Below are 20,924 nucleotides of genomic sequence, written 5' to 3' on the forward strand. Positions count from 1 at the left end.
TGATATTAGTAACAATGGTTAGTAACAATACTCAGGTAGGCTTTGGCGTTGAAACTATGCTCAGCCGTTAGTAAGAGGCACCAAGAAAAAATACCCCACATCATTACAGCACCACCAGCCAGAACCATTGAAGGCAGGATGGATCCATGCTTTCATGTTTTTTATGCCAAATTCTGACCCTACCATGTAAATGCTGCAAGAGAAGTTGAGACTCATCAGACCACGAAACATTTTCTTAATCTTCTACTCCACAATTTTGGCCAGTCCACGCAGCCTCAGTTTGTCAGCAATCCTTTGAGCAACAGCAGAAGACCACATGGCGTGGTCTGCTGTAAGCCATCTGCTTCACGCTTTGATGTATTGTGCATTCAGAGATGCTCGTATGCATACTTTGGTTGTAACGAGTGGTTATTTGAGTGGCTGTTGCCTTCCCATCATCTCAAAGCAGTTTGGTCATTTCCCCCTAACTTCTAGCATCAACAAACCATTTCCACCAAACTGCTGCTCACTGGATGTTTTCTCCTTTTTGGACAAATCTCTCTGTAAACTCTAGAGGTGGGAAAATCCCAGTAGATCAGCAGTTTCTGATCAACTCAGACCAGTACCACTCATGCTCAGTTTAAACTTCAACAAGTCATCTTGTCCATGTCTATAACCTTAATGTGCTGAGGTGATGCCATGTGATTGCCTGATTAGACATTTGGTTTAAGAAGCAGTTAAACATATGTACGTAATAAAGTGACCAGTGAGTGCAAATAACATATTGTTCTCTCTTTCTTCTACAGAAATGTTTTTTCTGGGAAAAGGGAGGAGATTTCACTGAAAAAAAAAATCACAGGATCTCATAGCAGATCCACCCAAGTTAGTCAGGTTTGGTTGGATCTGCTATGCTTTTTTTCTCCTTTGACAACATGCAAAACTAATACCAAGCTTAAAAATGTACTTTTTAGGACTTTGGTTTTACCATATAAGTAAAAAAAATAAAAGTTTCTTAAAGCACATGCGCAGCATACAGTGCAACGCACATCTACCAGTGGCTCTAAAGGTTTCTGCCCATCGTAAATTTTAGAATATGTCCACGCCGTGCAACTCCACATGTTTACACTTTTGTAAGCTAACCAGAGTCCCATGCTTCTAAATGAAAGTTACATCCTCTTTTAGCTTACCAACTGTAAACACAGCTGTTTTATGAAGAAAGAGTCGACTTGACATGTTGTCTGCTTTGGTTCTTTTTGGTTTGTTCCTTTGTTTTCTAAACAAACAGCCACCACCGCACAGCAACTGTCAACTATACAGGTAATTAGTTGGAAAAAGGAACTTGTGAACTTGTTAAGTTGGTCTTCCAAAACAGCCATCAAGGAGTCACTAATGAAGCACATTTTCACATAATGAGCGTCACAGTTTGCTAGACCAAATCTGTGTCAGGCGGTGCTGATGTGGTGACTTGGATTTACAAGCTATAGTTTTCATTTTGTGGGCTTTAATTTAAGCACTCAAACATTCATGCACGAGTGCCACCCCTTGCCTAGAAAATCGTTGCGTTTATGGTCAAACAGTGTCCTGAAGTATCATGCCACATATGCACTGCCAGACTATTTATTTTTGTGTGGTCTCAGAGAAAGTATCAGTTATGCTAGAATCTGTGGAATCTACATAATTGCATGGTTTTGGTAAGAGTCAGTAAATAAAACAACTCAGAGAAAGGAGCTGTGGATAGGCCCACTTTACTTCCATTAGGCTGTATCCAAAACAAGAATGTTTCAGTGGCTTGTCATATCCCTGGATGGCAGAAATATAATGCTAGGGTCAAGATTTTTTTAAAAGGAGTGGTTATGTTTTTTTTATTTCCCTGACAAGTGACTTCACAAACCACACATGCATGTTACTCAGTGTTTTCCGCTGAACATGGTAAGGAATGCAAAGAACAAAGATAATGCACATGAATACACAGTTTTGCTTTCCAAGTTATTCATGTACTAACTGATCATTTGTCTACATATGAAAGCAAAAAAAGCTAAATCACCATTTCCACTTCACATAAAAGAGATTTAGTATGCAAGTTGGCAGTTCAGACAAATCATCAGAATCTAGCTGAACAGCTGCCTTTTGAATTTTTTATTCAGTCATTCACATTCTTCATATGCTCCTAATTCAAATCATGCAGGGATACAGCCCGTGCATTTTGCTAAATGCACAAAGAAGAGCCCAGACAGATCACTTGTCACACAGCCAACAAACAGAGACAATCACACTGTCACACCTAATAGCTATTTATTGACCTGCATGCTTTAGTGGGAGGAAACTTAAACATCTAAAGTAAACAAAATCACAAGTGCAAAACCTTCTAGACAGCTATCGATCCACCGTGCTACCATCTTTTCTTTTTGGGAGACCTAACCAAGAATTTAGAAGAATTTTTAACTCGATGTCCTCCCACCTACTGTAAAGCACAGGGGACAAAAAAGAAACAAACTAACGCTGGAGTGAGGGCAGTGTGTTGCTTACTGTCATTTCACTGGAATGTTTGACCTTCACTGTGCAGAACGATTATTTGTCATAGTTCCCTCCTATCTTTCAGGTTCATGGAGGACAGGGGGGGACCCGGACCTAGACCTCTTAGTGAATCATGCCATTTCAATGTTTATGGGTGCTCACCTTAAATTTAAGGTGTGAAACTTAAGTTTATTAAGACATGTATGCATGAACTGCACATGATTTTAAAAACATAGTTAGACTGAAAGGCAATCAGCATTATACAACTTTCATAGATGTAAAAAAAGTAAAGCCTTTCACAGAAAAGAGTCATTTTTTTCACATCAAAGTAGCCCTTGTTGTCCTATCACTTAACACTGATCAGATAGATTGGTTTCAGTGGTTGCGTTAATCCAGAAATAACAAGAAATCCTAGTGTATAAATACTAAGTTGGGACGCTGTGTAAAACGTAAATACAATGCAATGACTTGCATGTCTCATAAATACATATTTATTTCACTATAGGCCATAGAAAAACATATCATAAACATAAAGGACTGCATTAAGACAATTCACCATTAAAAAACTACAATTTTGAATTTGATGGTAAATGTCTAAAAGAAGTTGGTACAGGGCCAATGTGGACCACTGTGTATCATCCCCTCTTGTTTTAACAACAGTCTGTAAACATCTGGGAAGTGAGGAGACAAGTGTTTGGACTTCTGGGATAGGAATGTTGTCCCACTCTTGTCTAATATAGGATTCTAGCTGATCAACAGTTCTGGGTTGTGTTTGCCATATTTTTCCATTTCATGGTCCACCAAATGTTTTTAAACTGGTCAAAGATCTGGACTGCAGACAGACCAGTTCATTGCTCAGACTTTTGTAATAGATGCAGTAAATACTACGTAGTTTAGTCTTAGTTTGTCTTGCTGAAATATGCAGGGTCTTCCCTAGAAAACTATATAAGAGTATATGCTGCTGAAAAACCTGTTTAAATCTTTCAGCACTGCGAATGTGGATGGCACAGTGAACTGATTTCACAGACAGTGATTACTGGAAGTGTTCCTAAGCCCATGCTGAGATTTCCACAATAGAATCACTCCCGGTTTTAATGCAGTGCTGCCTGAGGGCCCAAAGGTCATGGCCATGATATTGATTTTCAGCCTTCCCTTTTGAACACAGAGATTTCTCCCAATTCTCTAAATCTTTTGATGAAATTACATACTCTAGAGGACAGAATTTTCAGAGATTGTTTACTGTCATTATGCAGTCACATAACAAAATTCTGTGTGGTAATTAGCTTAAAACCAGACACGATTAAAAAGACAGAGACACAATGAACAAATATACACAATAGGGAAACAATTATAATGTAGTGTTGCAGTTACAAAGTGTCTAGCACATGTATTGGCCCTTTAAAGCGTGAGGTGTGTATGTGTGTCTGTATGCGGGGTAGGGTGGGGGTGATAGAGTTCAGCGCTCCGGGAAAGAAGCTGTCCCTCAGTCTGTTGGTTCTTGTTTTTATGGTCCTATACCTTCTTCCAAAAGGCAGACAGTTTATTACTTGGGTGGGTGGAGTCTGCAGCAATGCAGCTGGCCTTCTTTTGGACACGGTCAGCATACACTGAGTCCATGTCTGTGAGAGGATTTCCCACAATCCCCTGTGCTGTTCTCACTGCCCAAGCCAAGTGCTTTCTGTCTTGTTTCGTGCAGCTGCCATACTATACTGACATACTGAGACAGAGGATGCTTTCTGCTGTGGTTCTGCAGAAGTTTACAGCAGGCTCAAGGGGAGCCCATCCCAGTTATGGCTCCTGAGGAAAAGCAGCCTTTGCTGGACCTTCTTTACCAGGTGACATGTATTCAAGCTGTGATGTGAATGCCCACGAACATACGGTTGTTTATCTATTCTACCTCCTCCCCGTGTACAAGGAGGGGAGCATGTTGTGTGTTGTCGACCCCTTGCAGTCACCCCACAATGAGCCTCCTGGTCATGCTGGTGTTTAGGACCAGGTTGTTTGGACATCCTCTCCGTAATGAGCCTCATCATGATCTGATATGAGACCCAGTACGATGGTGTTGTCTGCAAAACTCACAAAGTTATTTGTAGAGTGGGTGGCAGTGTAGTCAATAGTGCCAAGAGGTCTGGGCTGAGTGCACAACTCTGCTGTGCACCTGTAATCAGGGCCAGTGTGGATGATGTACTGTCCTCTATTCTCACTACCTGAGGCTTGTTGGTGAGAAAGTCCTTGAATAGTAACCAGGCTGTGAAGCTTCAGTGCTAGTTCATCTGTGATTACTGTATTAAATGCAGAGCTGAAGTCAACAAATAGCATCATAAACATCCGTTAATATGCTGCAGGTGAGACAGAGCTCCCCGCATAGGTGGACCGATGACTGTCCAGAACAGTAGTTTAGGATGATCCTCTCAAAGCACATTATAATTACCGGGAGTCAGTCTCAACAATTTTATTTTACCGACATTATTCTGAATTTGTTTGACACTTTGTGGAGCCTGTTTTTTTTTTTGCAGATTGGTAAACTGCTTCTCTGAGATGCTCTTTTTATAACCAGTCATGTTACTGACCTCCTCCAGCTGTTTTGCTTTCCTACCTTTTGCTACCTCCATCCCAACTGTATTAGATATGTTGCAGCCATCACTTCAAACGATAACACACGAGTTAGCCGTATTCATGAAATAGCAAAATGCCTTTTTAAATGTGACATGTTTTCTATAATATGGGCTTGTGAGATTTCCAAATCATTGCAATCTGTTTTTACACTTTTTACATTTAACCAAGCTTTTGGGGAATTTAGTTTGGAGATTTCAGCTAATCACAGTGAAACCATTATACAACTTATGCAGGAGTTCTGACAAGTATATTTTCGCAGAACCAGAGGCTCACGGCTTGCGGTGTTGCTGCCCACGTGCTATGTTCCCTAACCACTCGGTCATCGGGTCACCTGCCGCAGTTGATTGTTGACTTTGGCTTTCAAGAACATTTGCTCTATGCAGCGGTGGAAAAAGAGGAAAGAAAAAGAGGAGCTATAATTTATTTACAATTATAGCTTTTCCATTTGACGTGTGCACTCATCAAGCTATTTTGTTTGTGTGCAGGGGAAAAAACAAAAAAGTAATTGCTGATTTTGAATATTAAGGAATGTTGAAGAAACAAACATCTTGGTGGAGGCATGATTTTACAAGTGCCATTTGTAATGCAAAAAAGGGAGCGCTCAAGTTCAGAACAGGGTATTTTGTTTCCCCCTTATTTCTGTCTATTGTTACTCTGCAATTTACTTTCCATTTGTAAGATTCTTGTGGCAAAATGACCTTGTCTTATGTGAAATGGACCAGCTCAAACAAATCTCAGAGTTGTGGTAAATAAACCAAGTAAATTATGTTTGTGTTTTTAAAATTCAACAAATTCCAGGATAGGAAGGAGGGGGAGGACTTCTTTTGCTAAATTATTTTCATTTATTAATAATCAGTCATTATGTGCATGGATTAAATTTTTTAATATATAAATATAATCTCTAATATTTCCAAAACATCTTCTGAAAGCTATGCAAAAAGAGGGTCCAGTACTATGTGCACAAACTCATGGATCAAAGGCTTTATTTGATTTTTTAGTGTTCCCTACTGGCTCTTTCCACAGTCTAGCCTTGTTTGTGCCGTGCACTCACTGTTGTGCTATATTGCCATACATATAAATTGCGAACCATGCATTACACAAGGGGACAAAAACGGACCTATAAAACTACACTAAATTGAACTGCACAAAAACTTGTTACAAATGTCAAATTAAAAGCTCCGCTTCTTATCTTTAATGCACCTCTGAGCCTGACAGTGTGTTGTGCCTTTATCCCCTCTTTTGACTTTAAAATCTCCATTTCTCTCCGAGCTTTGAGGGTGTGTGCTCTGACAGAATGTCAGGCAATTAAACAGTCATGGCTCATTGAGCTGGAGGTGGGCCTGCTCCTCCAGGCTCCTCTATAGGCAACAGAAGAAATGAACACAAGCACTCCCTGCCATCCCTTCCTCATTCGTTGACTTGCAAACTTAGCAGTGAATCTAAACAAGAAGTTCTTATCAAAGGACACTTTAAACTGCTGTCAACTTTCACTGGGCTGAGCAGCGTCACTGTCGTGGGTAATTATCTCGTGCCAGAATGTAAACGAGAACAGTGTGTGGGACAACAAAGATGTGTTCTCGCAGGGTACCCAGTCATGTCCCTGCTGCGAGATGAACACATAAACGCAGCCACAGTAATGATGGCAGGAGACAGCTGCTAGCTGTACCTTTACACCACTAAGCACTAAGGTAAAAACAAGGCAGCAGTTTCAGTTTATATATACAGCACATACTGTAAAAATCTGGGAGTAAGACCAAAGTGCTTTACAACTCTACCAAGCTACAGAAGGCTGCTATCGTTTGACGTTTGTGCTTGTGTATTCTTTTTCTTTTCTTTTTTTGCTTTGATGTGAAGAGAATTGTGACCAAACTTTCAGTGAGGAAAAGTTGTACTGTGATACAAACGTATTTTGGTACAGCACTGCAGCATTACAGCATACAGTGTAGGGTAAGAGATTATTTCATAAACACTACTGGACAGTTGATTTTCATAAATCCATGTGCACTAGAACCTACTCAATGATGTGATTTTTAGTGTTTTCCATTAGGCAGCAGTGCCTGGTACAAGGTACTTTTTTAGTATCTGATTGGCCAGTCATCACTCGATGAGTCATGAGAGCGACTCCTTCACAAAAATCAGACCTTTTCCTTTTCTGAAACCTGGCAATGAGGAAAATGGCTGCACAAAAACCAACACTGCGGTCCCCGAGAGTGACAAAAAGCCACAGACTGAACAGCTAGTTTACCATCGCCTCGACGTCCTCCATTGTTGTGTTGTATTTGTGTCACATAAAAATGACATCACAGGACTTTTTACTGTGTTGCTACAATGACCCATGATTCTCAATTGTAATGGAAAATAATAATACCAAGTAGAGTCGAGTCGAGCTGAGTCAAATCGAGTAGGTATTAGTGGAAAAGAGGCTATAAAGAAGTCCTGGTAACTTAAGTTCAATGGACTTTGTTTAACTTTTGTACTATGTGTTCAGTCAAGTTTTCATAATTAACTATTTACATATATTTATAAATGTATTATACCTAACCTCAGCAGTGACACATATCTAACAAACCAGGAATACTGTAACATATACCTGCAGGCGGTTACGGTTATAGGCTGTTATCTCAACTGCAGAACTTTGACAGAATCATCAGACTTCTCAGGAGGTAGAAATGTACAAATAAACAAACACTTTGTCACAGATCCACTCATGCATTTTAGGACAATTTTTTTCACATGGTCTCGCTTGCCAACATTAGATAGCTGGCTGGATGCTAACAACCAATTTTACACAGAGGTTTGACAGCCGGAGGTAAAATGCAGGACTTCACAGCAGATGAATGAGACATCTAAAACACATTCACTCATCCAAGGTACACCACTGCACACTAAATCAGGTATCAAAAGTATATTGTGTCAATATTGTGTCATTGTCCAAAAGTATTTGGACAATGACACAATATTTGTAGTTTTGCTTATGCACACCACCTCAGTAGATTTCAAATCCACCAATCAAGATGTCATTTAAGAGCAGACTTTAATCTTTACTGCAACATTTTTTATAAATCTTCTGAAATTTTTAAATGCTCAAAAATAATTGAACAAAGACAATTTTAAAGATAAGGACTGTTAGTAATACTTGAATGAAGGTCTAGAGCTCATGGACATCACAACTCATTTTTTCCTTCCTTGAGATGCAAGGACTTTACTGCTTTTACCTTCTGTTTCTGAAAGTTCTAGACTTCAATCAGATCCTGATATTTAATATACAGCCAGGTATTATTATAGATTTTTTTCCCATTGTACTGTAAATAAGTGAACTGCATCAACACACTTTGATTCTGTATGTGAATTTGCTTCCACTTGTTATTTGTCCAGCATTTCTCTTGCTTCATGTTTTCCAAATTGTCTATCAACATTTTGCCAAAACCAAACAGATTCACAAGACTAAAGATGGGAAAGATCACAACAGCATCAATAGGCTTCTGAGCATAAGGGTATATGTGTACAAAAGAGAGCCATTCTATTAACAACAGTAGGTGCAGTGGCTGTCTTTTGCTTGCTTTTTGTGCAACACTGCATCGAAAAACTGAAGCAAAACTTCACACAAGGATCTTTCCAGAGAATGTTTTAGTTTAAAATGGAATTATGTATAAATAGCTCCTGACTTCATGTCTGTGCATTTTAAAGTTTTTGCATTCTATTTTGTGACATGAAATGACACATGAAAAAACTGAAAGCTTGGATGTCACTTCTGCTGTGAAAAGACACAAAAGGAAAAAAAAAATTGTAGTGATAATTCCTAAAATTACATTTTAGGAATCTCATATTTTATGAGATCAGACTGCACAGCTGACTGCTCAATATATATGTCTGGTGTCCAAGAACAAACAATACCCCAGGAAGAACAAAAAACTGCAAGATGAAATAAGCCTGATGAATAATGGCATCACATTCTAGGTTGGGCAGATTAAAATACATTTCTTTGGATCATTTTGGAACCTGGATGTCTAAAACAGGATTAGGACTACTACAGTGATGACAAAACATGGAAAAAGGAGTATACTGATATGGTGTTCTTGAGTATATACCAAATGAAGACATAATTCTCAGTCTCAAGAAGCATCGCATTCCAGACATAACTCGAAATTCATCATCAAGCATGAGGCAGACAAAGTCTCCTTAAACAACTGACTGAAGCAGCTATGTGGTAAAGAGACAGCTATTCCCAACTGGGAATTAGTGGAGATCTAAAATAAAGCTAAAAGGACAGGATATGCCCATCAAATTGGTTGAATTATGCAAATGTTGCTCGATATCTGCTGGAAGGATTTGTTAACAAATTCACAATAATATTGAAAATGTCAGAGTTAATTTGAGTTTTGGTTCCCTCAAGTTGCCATGAAAATCTGACCAGCATTTTATTGCACAGTATGAGTCAATATAGCTCAGTAGGCATATTTCATATTATGCACATTTGAATCGGAGGATACCAACAGCAGACATATGGTAAATTGATTGGTTCTTTTATTTATATATATATATATATATATATAACTTAATACAACAACATATCTTATTCACCCATTCATACAAGCACTATTTTCTAGACTAATGTGCTTTCTATCTAACAGTCATACACATTCATACTCCAGTGAGTGCATTGCGAGTTCAGTTGGCAGACTGGAGCAGCGAGAGATCGAACCACCAAGTTCCTGATTACTAGATGAGCTACTCTAACTCCTGAGGTAGCGCCCCCACCTCACCCAGCCACACATATCTGTGGCAAGTATAGTTTTGATTTTGAACTGGAACAATGGACATGAGTTGGACAAAACTAAAAGATAAGTCAAGAATCTTTCTTTATTTTTCATAAGCCAAACATCACATGGTACAGCCTATTATAGAAAACCCACAATTTGCAGCATTCTGTGGCCAGATCAGCATGGATTCCTCAGGCATGTTGATAATAGAATTTTCTGCTCATGTAAACTGGTTTAGTAATAGTATGTCAAAAAATAAGCCCTTGCCACTGAGCTCCATTTTGCGAGAAGCTCTAAGGAGGCTCATTGCCTAGTTATTCGGGAGCAGTCTGGTGCCCCCGTATCACTGTACCATTATAGCTGCTGCTGCCCGTAACACTCCCCCACCAAGACTTCACAGCTCTCCCTTCTGTCAGCTGTGACGGAGCAGGTCATTTGCTGACTGGTTGGGATCCTTGTGGAGTTGACTCTATTAGCTACAGCAATGAGAGTTTTGGACTAGGATGTGTCTCGAATAGATGCGGCAGTTGATGAACGTTTATGTTGGATCTCGGTGAGGCATCTTGACTAGCTGAGAACACCGTGGCATGTGTTCAACAATCCCTGCGGTGTTAGCCACTCAACTGTAAAACGCTGTGCTTAACAGCTGACACTTCTGATGCCACGATATACCACATTATCAAGCTTCGAAGAGTTTTGCATTAGAGCACCTTATAAATCACAGGAAACATTTTAATGAGAGTATTTGACATTGAATCCCTTGGGAGATGAAAATGAGAGTATGACACTTAGCACACCAAGTGCTGCATACCACTGGGATTTACAAGTCCCAATGCTTGCTTGCTAGAAATCTCTAATGCTTTGAATACAGCATTAGAGGAGTGTGTGTGCATCCCCATCCACACAATATAAAAAAAACATAATTTCTCCTTGCAGTTAATGCATAAAACAGTGCAAGATAACGGTCCCAGCAAAAACATAAGTATAAAATGTTGAACCTTACACTGTGTTGCATCGCATTCCAAACAATCCTCTGGTTTGCAGCATAAAGGCAGGGAAACAGAAAGTCTTAATTAATTCAGCGTAGGTGGGAGAAATCACTGACGGACATATAACGCTTAAAAGCCAACTGCTGTATATAAGACATCAAAAATGCATCGAGAATGAATTAGATAAAGTGCAAAAAACATAATTAGGACTGAATAAAACAAATAGCTCATTTGTTGTTGTGGGATTTCAAGAGCCAGATGGCAAAAAAAGGCTGCTTTTCAAATTATGTACCCATTAACTAAATAACCTATTATTAACCTCACACAGAGAACTAAGACATTCGATTTGGCAGGTTTTAAAAACTATGAGAAATGAGGCTGCCATTCACCAAAACAGACTGAATAATTTTCTCCTTTTCAAGGTTAAATATTACAAGCATAGCAGATACATTTTGAAAAGATTCAATGCGAAAGGCCAGGTATAAGAGAGGAAGGGTAAGAGGAAGTAATGCTGCAGGAGTAATACACAAGCAGAGCTGTCTCTCAGCCAAATTGGACTGCCACCCCCATGTTAACCTTTACCCCGATGCAGCATTTTAGGTCTCAAGGTTCTTTGAGATGGAAATTCATGTATCAAGATCCTATTGAACAAACATACAGATTATCTGACAGAAAATAAAGGTGCGCCTTCAAGAAGGAATTGATATGGTCAGCCTCACAAAAATCTATCCATCTCCCTTCTTCCCCTTCTCTGTTTGCCAAGTGCACGGGGATGAGAAGGGCAGTGAATGCAGTACATCACACCTTCCCATGCCGTCTTTGGGTAAAGCTGTTGATTCGTTAACAAACACAAATCAATAGAAAGGTCTGAATGGAGGACAAGTACAAAGAATTAATTTCCGGCTCCGGGGGCTTACCATGGCAAATCACCAGCTTTAATCAACAGTGTCAAGTCAAAAAGATAAATGATGTTTACACTGAAGCAGTGTCTTGTCTGAAAACAGAAAGCATTGGCTTTTGTCTTCTTACCAGTCTGTCTAGGCTTGTGCCAGCTGCAGTGGTAGGCCTCTCCTCTGGGCTGTAGGGTCTGAAGCGGGCGTTGAACACATCCGAAACACCACGAGCAGACCTAGTGATTCCTGCGGGTTTTGGCTGACCACAGCCTTGAAAAACCTACAATTACAAGAACATGGGTACCCAACTGTCAACAGTTTAAATTACTTGGGATGCAGAAAATAGGTAAAATACACTGTTTGGATAAGGTCTTGTGAATGATTCACCCCTGACTACCGGTGTGACAGTGCTTTACGTCAAGTTGAGGCAACCATGTTGATAGGTGATCCGACTAGGAGCTGTGACCAGTGCTATTTAAGTTTGTTGAGTTAAATTTTTACGGGCTTCTGGTAAAACACCACATATACTTAAGCCATAAACAAAACGGCATCTGGTGCATGGGAAAGGCAACTGAGCATTTAGTTTTGAATGGGAACTGGCATCTAATTCAGTGTAGGCAGAAAAATATTCTTCCCCTTTCTGTCTACAATTTTGTGGGCAAAGAAAAATGCAGTAAAACACAGGAAACACATTAACTACTGTTAGTTGAACTAAGATTATCTGACCAACTTGAAACATGTAATTCAAATACAAGACCTAAATTTGGAAATAATTAGAACGTGTTGTAATCCACACCTTAGTCACAGCCCAGTATGACTTCCAGCAAAGCTTATTCCTCATTTTGTGACGAAGTTGGACTTCGTTAGCCTGTCTGAAGTGTTACTTTGGTTCTTAGAGAAATGTACCTAATTGACATACCCTGTAGGAGACCTGGGCACTGTTATCTTGCATATTCATGATGGCCTCTGAAATCTTGACATCAATAGGCTCCATGACAGATTCAATGTTGAAAGGTCCCTCTAGCCTCTGCGCCACCAGCAGCATGGCATCTGTTATATAAAAAAAAAAGGTGTGGTGTTGGAGGAAGAAGAGCAAAGGTGCAAACACACAGTTGGTAAAGTGCTCACAGACAAAAATAACTGTCAGTACAGCAACTATTAAAAAAATGACTGCACTGCAAGGTCCATCTCAAATTACAAAGGCCTGTTTACATGCTTGGTGAAAGTAGCAGTCCAATAATAGTAAAGAACACACTGCAAGAAAAATACTGTATGATTGACACAATGCCAGAAATTCACTGTGAAAACAGAAACCACAATCATCAAGTACAAAGAAAAGTCTCCACTCATGTCCCTGAATTCATTTACATTGCGGTGCTGCTCAATTCAGTGGTGTGCAATTGCAATGGGTCTTTATTTAGGTGCCAGCTATAACTGCTCACATTTTGTTTATGTGGGTTTGTGTTTCCAAACGCAGTGCATAGTTTTATCTAACTGGTAAATTAAAAAACGCTTTTGAATATTTTTCTCTTTATTTTGAAGCTGCTTTCAGTTGATTGTGTTTTGGGCTCTTTTGGTTTTCACAGAAGGTGAAAAACAACAGAAAAAGTAATAAAATGGTACTAATTGTACTAATGGTGCAATGCTATGCCTACCTCTGATTAATATTGAAGCAATTAATTGACTGGAAAAAATATGTCAACTTCCCTAGGAATTTTAAATTCATTATTTATGAAAACACACACACACACACACACACGCACGCACACACACACTTCCGTTCAGGTTTAAAAGTGCAGATGTGTTTCCTCTCTTTGGCTTACATCTCTGCAAATGAGCACATAAACAAACATGACAATATTTGCTATATTGTCGTGGAGCTTTTTACAAAAAGGACACAAACGGTTTACAATTTGCAAACTACTACATCTTCTTTTCTGATTGCTGCACAGTATTGTCATTTACCACCTTCCCATCTCAGACTGCAAGCACACTTACGGAGCATGAATGCTTCTTGAGGCAAATTCAATTTTTATGTAGATCAACTCAATCAAGTCTACAAAATGCTGTTAGGCTCCATGTAGTGAATAGTGCTGATGAGTAATTGATTTAATAGAACTTTTGAAAGCCAAGCACTTATTTACATACGCTGTGAAAAAGGTCAATGGCTCATTAATATTGTGTGGACACAAGCCAGAGGGCCTTGTTGAACATGATACACTTAACATATCATCTGCACTTGTTTTCATCATTTTTAATGAACATATTTGCAAGCTTTTCAAAAGGATGTTGCATTCACATGATCTAATATGTACAACTCTGTATGGTTCACATTGCACAGTACCTCAGACTAATTAGGCAAACTGCTGTTGCCCTTTAAAGGCTCACTGAGTAAACTGAAACACTGCTAATGTTGATTTATATTGATGTGCTAGAGTCTGTACGGTGGCAGCTCTGAGTTTGACTGCCGTGCCACAGGTAACTGGACATCACCAAACCACTCATTCATAGCCAAAGGCCCATTTCTGCAGACAGTACAGAACATGCATCTCCATCCACAAACCAGAAGGCTGGTTTGTGGATAAGTACTCCACAATTACTTTGTACCTAAATATAATAATCCTGTCATTTGGATACTTCAGAAACAATGATGTCTCACTGTATATGCTCCATGACTCCCTTAACAGTTTATTTTATCTGTATCAAAATTGCAAAAGTAGCTTGTTGGTTTTTGAAGAATAAATTATGTATTTCTTTTGGCTTGCTACTCCAACCGCCCCACCCATCATAGGAAAATAAAATAATGTATTCCCAAACTGTGAAGGAATAGATAACATTCCATGGGGAACAGACCAAAAATGGCGACTGAAAAGAAAACATTAAAAAAAATAATTAACCTTACACAAAAAGGCAGCTGCAGACATGAGAAAACATACTGTAGTGCAAATATTGTACATACCCCCCCCCCACCCCCAACCCGACACACACAAAACAAACAAATGAAAAAAAGAATATCTAAATTACACTTTAGTGCTTTGATAGCAGACCTGTCCAGCTTTTCATTCTTCTGGGACCTTAGATCACTAATGGCAGGGGAAAAAAGCTGAGAAACATTAGCTCAGCTCTGCTTCCATTTCCTTTCCAATTATGTCAAAGTCAGAGCCTTTGAAGAGCCCCTCTGTTTGTTTACACTGTGAATTGCAAATGGCCTATGATTCTTGCTGAGATCTTAATATACAGATTACATCAGTGCCAAATGGTTTTCTACAGCAGCACTTCAAGTGCACAACTGTGTAACCATATGGTCCAAGTGTAAAAAAAAATACCTGCAATGGCCAAAGAAAAATATTTTTGCTGTTTGTCTATTAGCAGCCATGGCAATCATTTTTAGAAAAGTATTTTTTAACAGCGTACTGCAGTTTAGCTTGACTGCTTTCTTTTTGTGTCCTTATATTCCTTTTAAAAAAAAATCTGAACGCAGCATTTCCATATTGTTTGTTATTTAATGTGATTATAATGCAAATTCATTCAACTGCCCCAGGTATGTCTGCTCACAAAAACAAACACAGGTAAAAGTATATCTAAATTCAAGCTTAAAAGCTCTCAGTTGCAAATACTGAAAATTTAGGTCAGCAGCGCCAACTGGGAGCAACTTGTATTTCATCACAGGAGAAAAGAAGAGTGCCTCCAGGATCAAAAACGATGGCAATCTTTCCCAGCAGTGGTGACTTATCTGCAACTTATCAGATGGGCTCAACAAACAGAGAGCTAGCCCGGGAACTTTGTCTTTATACACAGCTGAGGGAAAGCAGAGAGTGTCACGGGGGGAGGCAGGGAAAGAAGAAAGCTGGAGAATAAGATGTGGTTCTGGGTTGAGTGAGGCTAGGGCTATAGCTGTGTCCTATAGAGAGATGGGCTCCTGTGCTACATGTGAAAAACTCTGCCTACATGGAGAATTAATGACTCTCATTTATGAGGAGTGCAGGAAGTCCAGTCCACTGTGGCACAGCTGCCACTCTGAGCCAAATTTTCACTGCATCACTTTTGCGCCACTGAGATAGGCTACTGGCCAGCCAGAGGAAATCTTGTTATCAACACGACACAGCCATGCAAATAGACATATCTTGTCCTATTCTGAGCAGGGGTTTTTACAGCTGTGACTTACTGGATAGAGACACAGAAATCTAAAAGACACCATGCTTCGAAACCACAGCACGAGCCAATTATTTTTACTTCAAATTGGAGGTTAATATTTCAGTTTGTGATATGAAACATGCTTATTTGCCCCGCCTTACTCTTGCCTCTGCCTCTTTATCGAGATTGATGTCCACTTAAATTCAGGCTATGTCAGCCAGCAGCAACCTCCAGCAGACAAGGACAAATAAGGAAAGTGAACAAGCCCATCTATGGCTCTTTGCCTGTGAAGAGTTCCACAGGATGAAAAATGGCTCTAGTGTGATTTGGATTCTGTAAAGCATACCTCATCTGTGGTTCAGTCAACCAACTAATAGTGCTATGAAACAGTATAAAAATGGAAAGGAAGAAAAAAAGGCATATTGTCCCTTGGACACAGTTGTGATCAAGAAAAGGAGTCCTTGAACATAGACATATGTGCACAGCCCAGGGTTTAATAGCCATAAAGAAAAAAATGTATCAAGTATTATGATTTATTTTATTTGTTTGTTTGTTTGTTTTTTACATCAAATGTTAAAAATGTCTTTAACAGGCTACTTAAAAAAAAAACAAAAAAAAAAACTGACCCCTCTTTTCCCAAAAGAGTAGTCTACTTTACCAACTTTTAGACGTTTTGGTTCATTAATCGTTTGATAAATGACTATAAAGACACACAAGGCAATATTTAGAAAAGCTGGGGCCTAAATCTTAACCCTAAATAAAAAAATCTTTTACTAGAGATCATTTCCTCTGCTGCTAACATGAGGCAAAAAAAACCCCCAAAAACAATCTTGTACACATCTAGTGCAAGATTAGATAAGACAGTCAAGATTAACAATATCCTGACTTTTTCCTTAGCATCCTTAGGAGATTGACAAATCTATGCACACAATTTGGAGTAAAATGTAGAGGATGTAAAATTTCGATGCAGGAGGCAGGCAGGGTTCATGGAAAGGAAGCCTTTTTATGAGGCTGATTGCAAAAAGTACACACAAAACAAAACAATATCCAAAAAAGGCGACACAAAATTGAAACCACAAGTCACATGATGAAAGAATCCTGCAGGACAGAATTACAGGCACTGAGACAGAGACCAAAGGTAACACAGTACTTTTTATGCCCAAAGGGGTAATCAAGAATCGGAAGCAGGATGCTAACGAGACACAGCTGAAGACAATCAAGATGATGACACAAGTGGGGAGATGTAAGCGAGAAACAGTAACTAAAGCGGGAAACAGATACATGCATGAACTTCACATATTGAGATTGATACACGAGGAACAAAAAGCAAATGGTTTTGTATCCTTTTAATTGATTTTGTACAGTTTTTTCACTCCTCTAAGGATTTAGTTTAATGATTTATTGGTGTTTTTGTATGCACTATAACTAAGAAAAAAGTGAAATTCTTTATCTGAACCTTAACCTTTAGCAGTACTTTGTTTGTTTATTTGGTGATTACAAAAATTTGCCTTTTAACTGCTATAGAAAAGCAGTTAGCAGGCAACACAGAGAACTGCCTTCTAATCCGCAGCATTTTTGCCATGTCATTGTGACATATGTTAGCATTTCAGTGTTAGCCCCAGTGGTGTTTTGATCTAAACGCTAACAGAGAGTCACTCAAATAGCTCAGTCTTGTACAAAAACAAAGCCTGAATCATTTAGCATAATTCATGTTCAGTGATGATGGCAGCAATCTAAAACAGTAGGCAAGAGTTAAAATGCAAAACCCAAGATCAACATTGACAATGTACTGCATGGCTAATCAAACTAAGAGACACAATCCGATAACGAGCTATTCACAATCAGATCGTGTTACTAATGGGGCTGGAGATATCATGAAATTTTGTGTATGGTTTGCTGACTGGACTGTTTCTAGTATTTTGCCCACAATTATGTTGAAGCCAGCCTTCCCTGTTCTCACGTTGTAGCCTCATGTTGCAGGGTGCATCACAATGCTCAGATGTGATCTGGACAGGCCATGCAGCTCTGAGCATAGACAATAATAGACCTTGCTGGTTTTAAACACACTGGAGAGTATAATTTCTCTCTCTTAACAAAATTCCTGTCTTTCTGCAGGTTTCTAATTACACAGGTGGGAAGAGAATATGTAATTAGATCCACTCAACCACATCTTCATGTAACTGTGAGTGATTAGACAAGCAAATAACTATAAAACAGAATGTAAATTAATGTCCCTACAGATGCCAGTGCACACAAACCTCCAAATGTTCACCCGGTGCTGCCTTGAGAAAAGCACAGTATGTTCTACATTATTTGACTTCTGCAGACAAATGACACACAAGGGTGGTACAGGCTGTCAATACTCGGTCAGAAGAAAGTCCTGTGTAAGGAAGTTATTATGTAATATAGTGTTTTCAGCTCTTAGTTTTAAAGGCTTTCTCACAGCTAGGTTTCTACATTTTATACATACACAGACACTAAAATTCACAAATGTCATTTTAGATTAATATTAAAGACAACTGCAATTTCTGGTAAGCTAAAATAAAAATCTATCTTTAGCAACTTTAAATAGGAAAGCAAAGCTATTTCTGTTTAGCTGGTAAATATAAAGAATTATTGACATTTAATCTGGAAACATGCAATTTTAGAGGAAAAGGTCATAAAGGTTTATTTGTTAAACTCTTTCAAGGCAACTGTTCTATAATTAATTATGTTTAATTTTTTAATCACCTTTTACAGTGATAAGTTGGCAGTGGTACTCAAATAAGCCATTTTTATGTACTTTAACGCTCGGTTACATTGTTATTCCTGAAATGAATAAGTTTGCTTTTTCTGTAAATCTCTGCGCTAACCCTGCAATCTGTATAATGAAGAACTTATTCGATGACCTCCAAGAAAAAAGGAGACAGAAAACTACCTTTTGTATGATGTGTGCCTAATAACACATCTGACTGTGCAATCAGTGCTACTGGTGATTGAAAATCAGAATGTGAAACTCAGCCACGGGTATTTATATTTAGCTGACATTTCAGATCCCGGAGAGCTGAAGTTTAATTGAATATGTAGAGATCTCATACATAACAGGCTATCAATGTCTTCACTTTTCACAAGGCCCAATTTGTAAAAAAATAAAATTATTATCAGTGCGTCAGATGAGTGGCATGCTCTGGTGCTGTTTTTCCTTCATCCTGTGTGGTCTTAATTTCCATCCCTGAACAGCAGTGATATAGAACTGCTGTGCCTGAAAGCCATTTACCTACACCTGTGGAGTTAAATGGATGTATAATGGCTGTCTGCTCTGTCTAATCGTTGTGGCTTGTTTTAGCATCCTTTGGCAAAAGGTTAATAAAAGCCCAGAGCTATATGAATTTTTTTTTCCATTTGAAAAATGCAGAATACTCTAAGTCTGCAACGATTATTATCACGCAAAAATAACCTGATCATTCATTTAAATGCTTTTAATCACATGTTCTGTAAAGTTCCAGGAAAAGCATAGCTGTTTGCTTTGTTTCCAGTCTTTGAGTTGATAAGCAGTTATGATTTAACAATATATTAAAACATTCCTTTTTCCTTACATACACTTTTGCATGGATGGAACCGTTCAAGTGTGGCATAAGTGGAAATACTTTTCCTCAAGTAAAGACTCCTAATATTAAGATATTATTTCTTGGGAGATTGCAGTCACAGGTTATTTCTTGGCTGTCACGACCATTCACAGAGTTCCATTTGCAATAGTGCATCCACACACAGACAATTTTCATTACTCGAGATGAGTTTTAGCTTTTTCAGTGCAGCTTCTCTTTTACTCGCCCACTCAAACGCTCAGTTTTCTCTTCCTTTGTCACATGAGATGAAGAGTTGCTTCAATCTATTTTTAAAAAAGTAATACCATTGAATTAAATTCCAATGAGTAACAGAAATATCGAATCACTAAAGGTGACCATGTCTAAAATGCTTTCAATGGGCAAATTCTAGGGCGAGGTCACCAAACCGGGTCAGATTTGTGTTTGACCCATTCGGTTTGGCTGCCAACTTGCATCACCCAGTTGGCCTAAAATAGAATAGCTTAATTTTAGTGAAATGGAAGCGTGTGATTTCTATCAGTGTTTCGAATTTCTGCTGGTTAGACCATAAAATTCAAATCTTTTCAGCGTCCTTGTGTGTAGAAACCTTTTGTGTGGTCTGAGTTTCAGCCATGGGCTGCCCACTCTCGGTGAGTACAGATTTTATTTTCCCTTTTCTGTCAATATTTTATTCATGAGGATTTTTTTTTAAATAAAAAGAAAGGGTTTGTTGCTGTCTTGAATTTCAATAAACAGTTTGTAGCTGGATACAGTTACCAAGTGAAACAAATCACCTAATTAAAAAGAAATGAGCAGATAGAATCGATAGAGATCACTTCCAATGTGGAGACATTTCTCTCTCAAGAGGGAAAGTGAGCGAGCAACAGAAGCCAGTAAACATCGAGGCAACTAGAGTAGGGAAAGAAAAAAATACAGAACGAAAAACAAAAACCTGGCACTGATAACCAGTTCACTTTGGACTGACTTTAGTCCAGTGGCAAGTCTCTGTAAGTATCTCAATATGCGGGAGACAAGGTTCCATCACAGGTATAATACAATATGATGATGGCACATATTGCATGATCTAAATCACAGAGCACAATATTTATCTCCAGGGCATGCGATTGTGTGACTGATATTTAAAACATCTGAGAAGTAGGAGACATCAATTTGTGCAGACAGCCTGATTAAAAAAATAGTTAAAAACATCAAAGCATTATTCAACAAAAAGAATATCTGAAGAGTTAAAAAATGCACAAAGACAAATAAACGCTGTCAAAGCAATGCTAAGAAGACAATCTATCTAAAAAGCAGCATGATCTATGCATCCTACATGCATCCTGACTGTATTCAGTGCAGCCTTTGATTGCGGTGAACAGCCTGACAGCTGTTCCTCAGTCGCTCCATGCTTCAGATAATTTGTGTAATTAAAATCTAATCCTACCTTTAATCTCATCAAATTGCTCGCAGACTGCT

The 20,924-nt window shown here is 38.7% G+C and overlaps 1 protein-coding gene across 2 annotated transcripts in view; it reads right to left on the reverse strand.

Annotated features, from left to right (window-relative positions):
- Positions 1-20,924, reverse strand: part of gpc6b (glypican 6b) — a 79,916-nt gene that overhangs the window by 15,221 nt on the left and 43,771 nt on the right. Inside the window, exons 5-7 of one of the 2 annotated variants that reach the window (XM_084907972.1) lie at positions 12,671-12,801; positions 11,888-12,031; positions 10,873-10,902 (exon numbers count right to left, since the gene is read on the reverse strand). In XM_084907972.1, coding sequence (XP_084764098.1) covers positions 10,873-10,902; positions 11,888-12,031; positions 12,671-12,801 — 305 coding nt within the window. The remainder of the gene's footprint in view (positions 1-10,872; positions 10,903-11,887; positions 12,032-12,670; positions 12,802-20,924) is intronic. The other variant, XM_084907973.1, reaches the window with a different exon arrangement.

This window comes from Perissodus microlepis, chromosome 16 (genome assembly GCF_051167445.1).
Source record: "Perissodus microlepis isolate ML-2025 ecotype Zambia chromosome 16, ASM5116744v1, whole genome shotgun sequence".
Lineage (NCBI taxonomy): Eukaryota > Metazoa > Chordata > Actinopteri > Cichliformes > Cichlidae > Perissodus > Perissodus microlepis.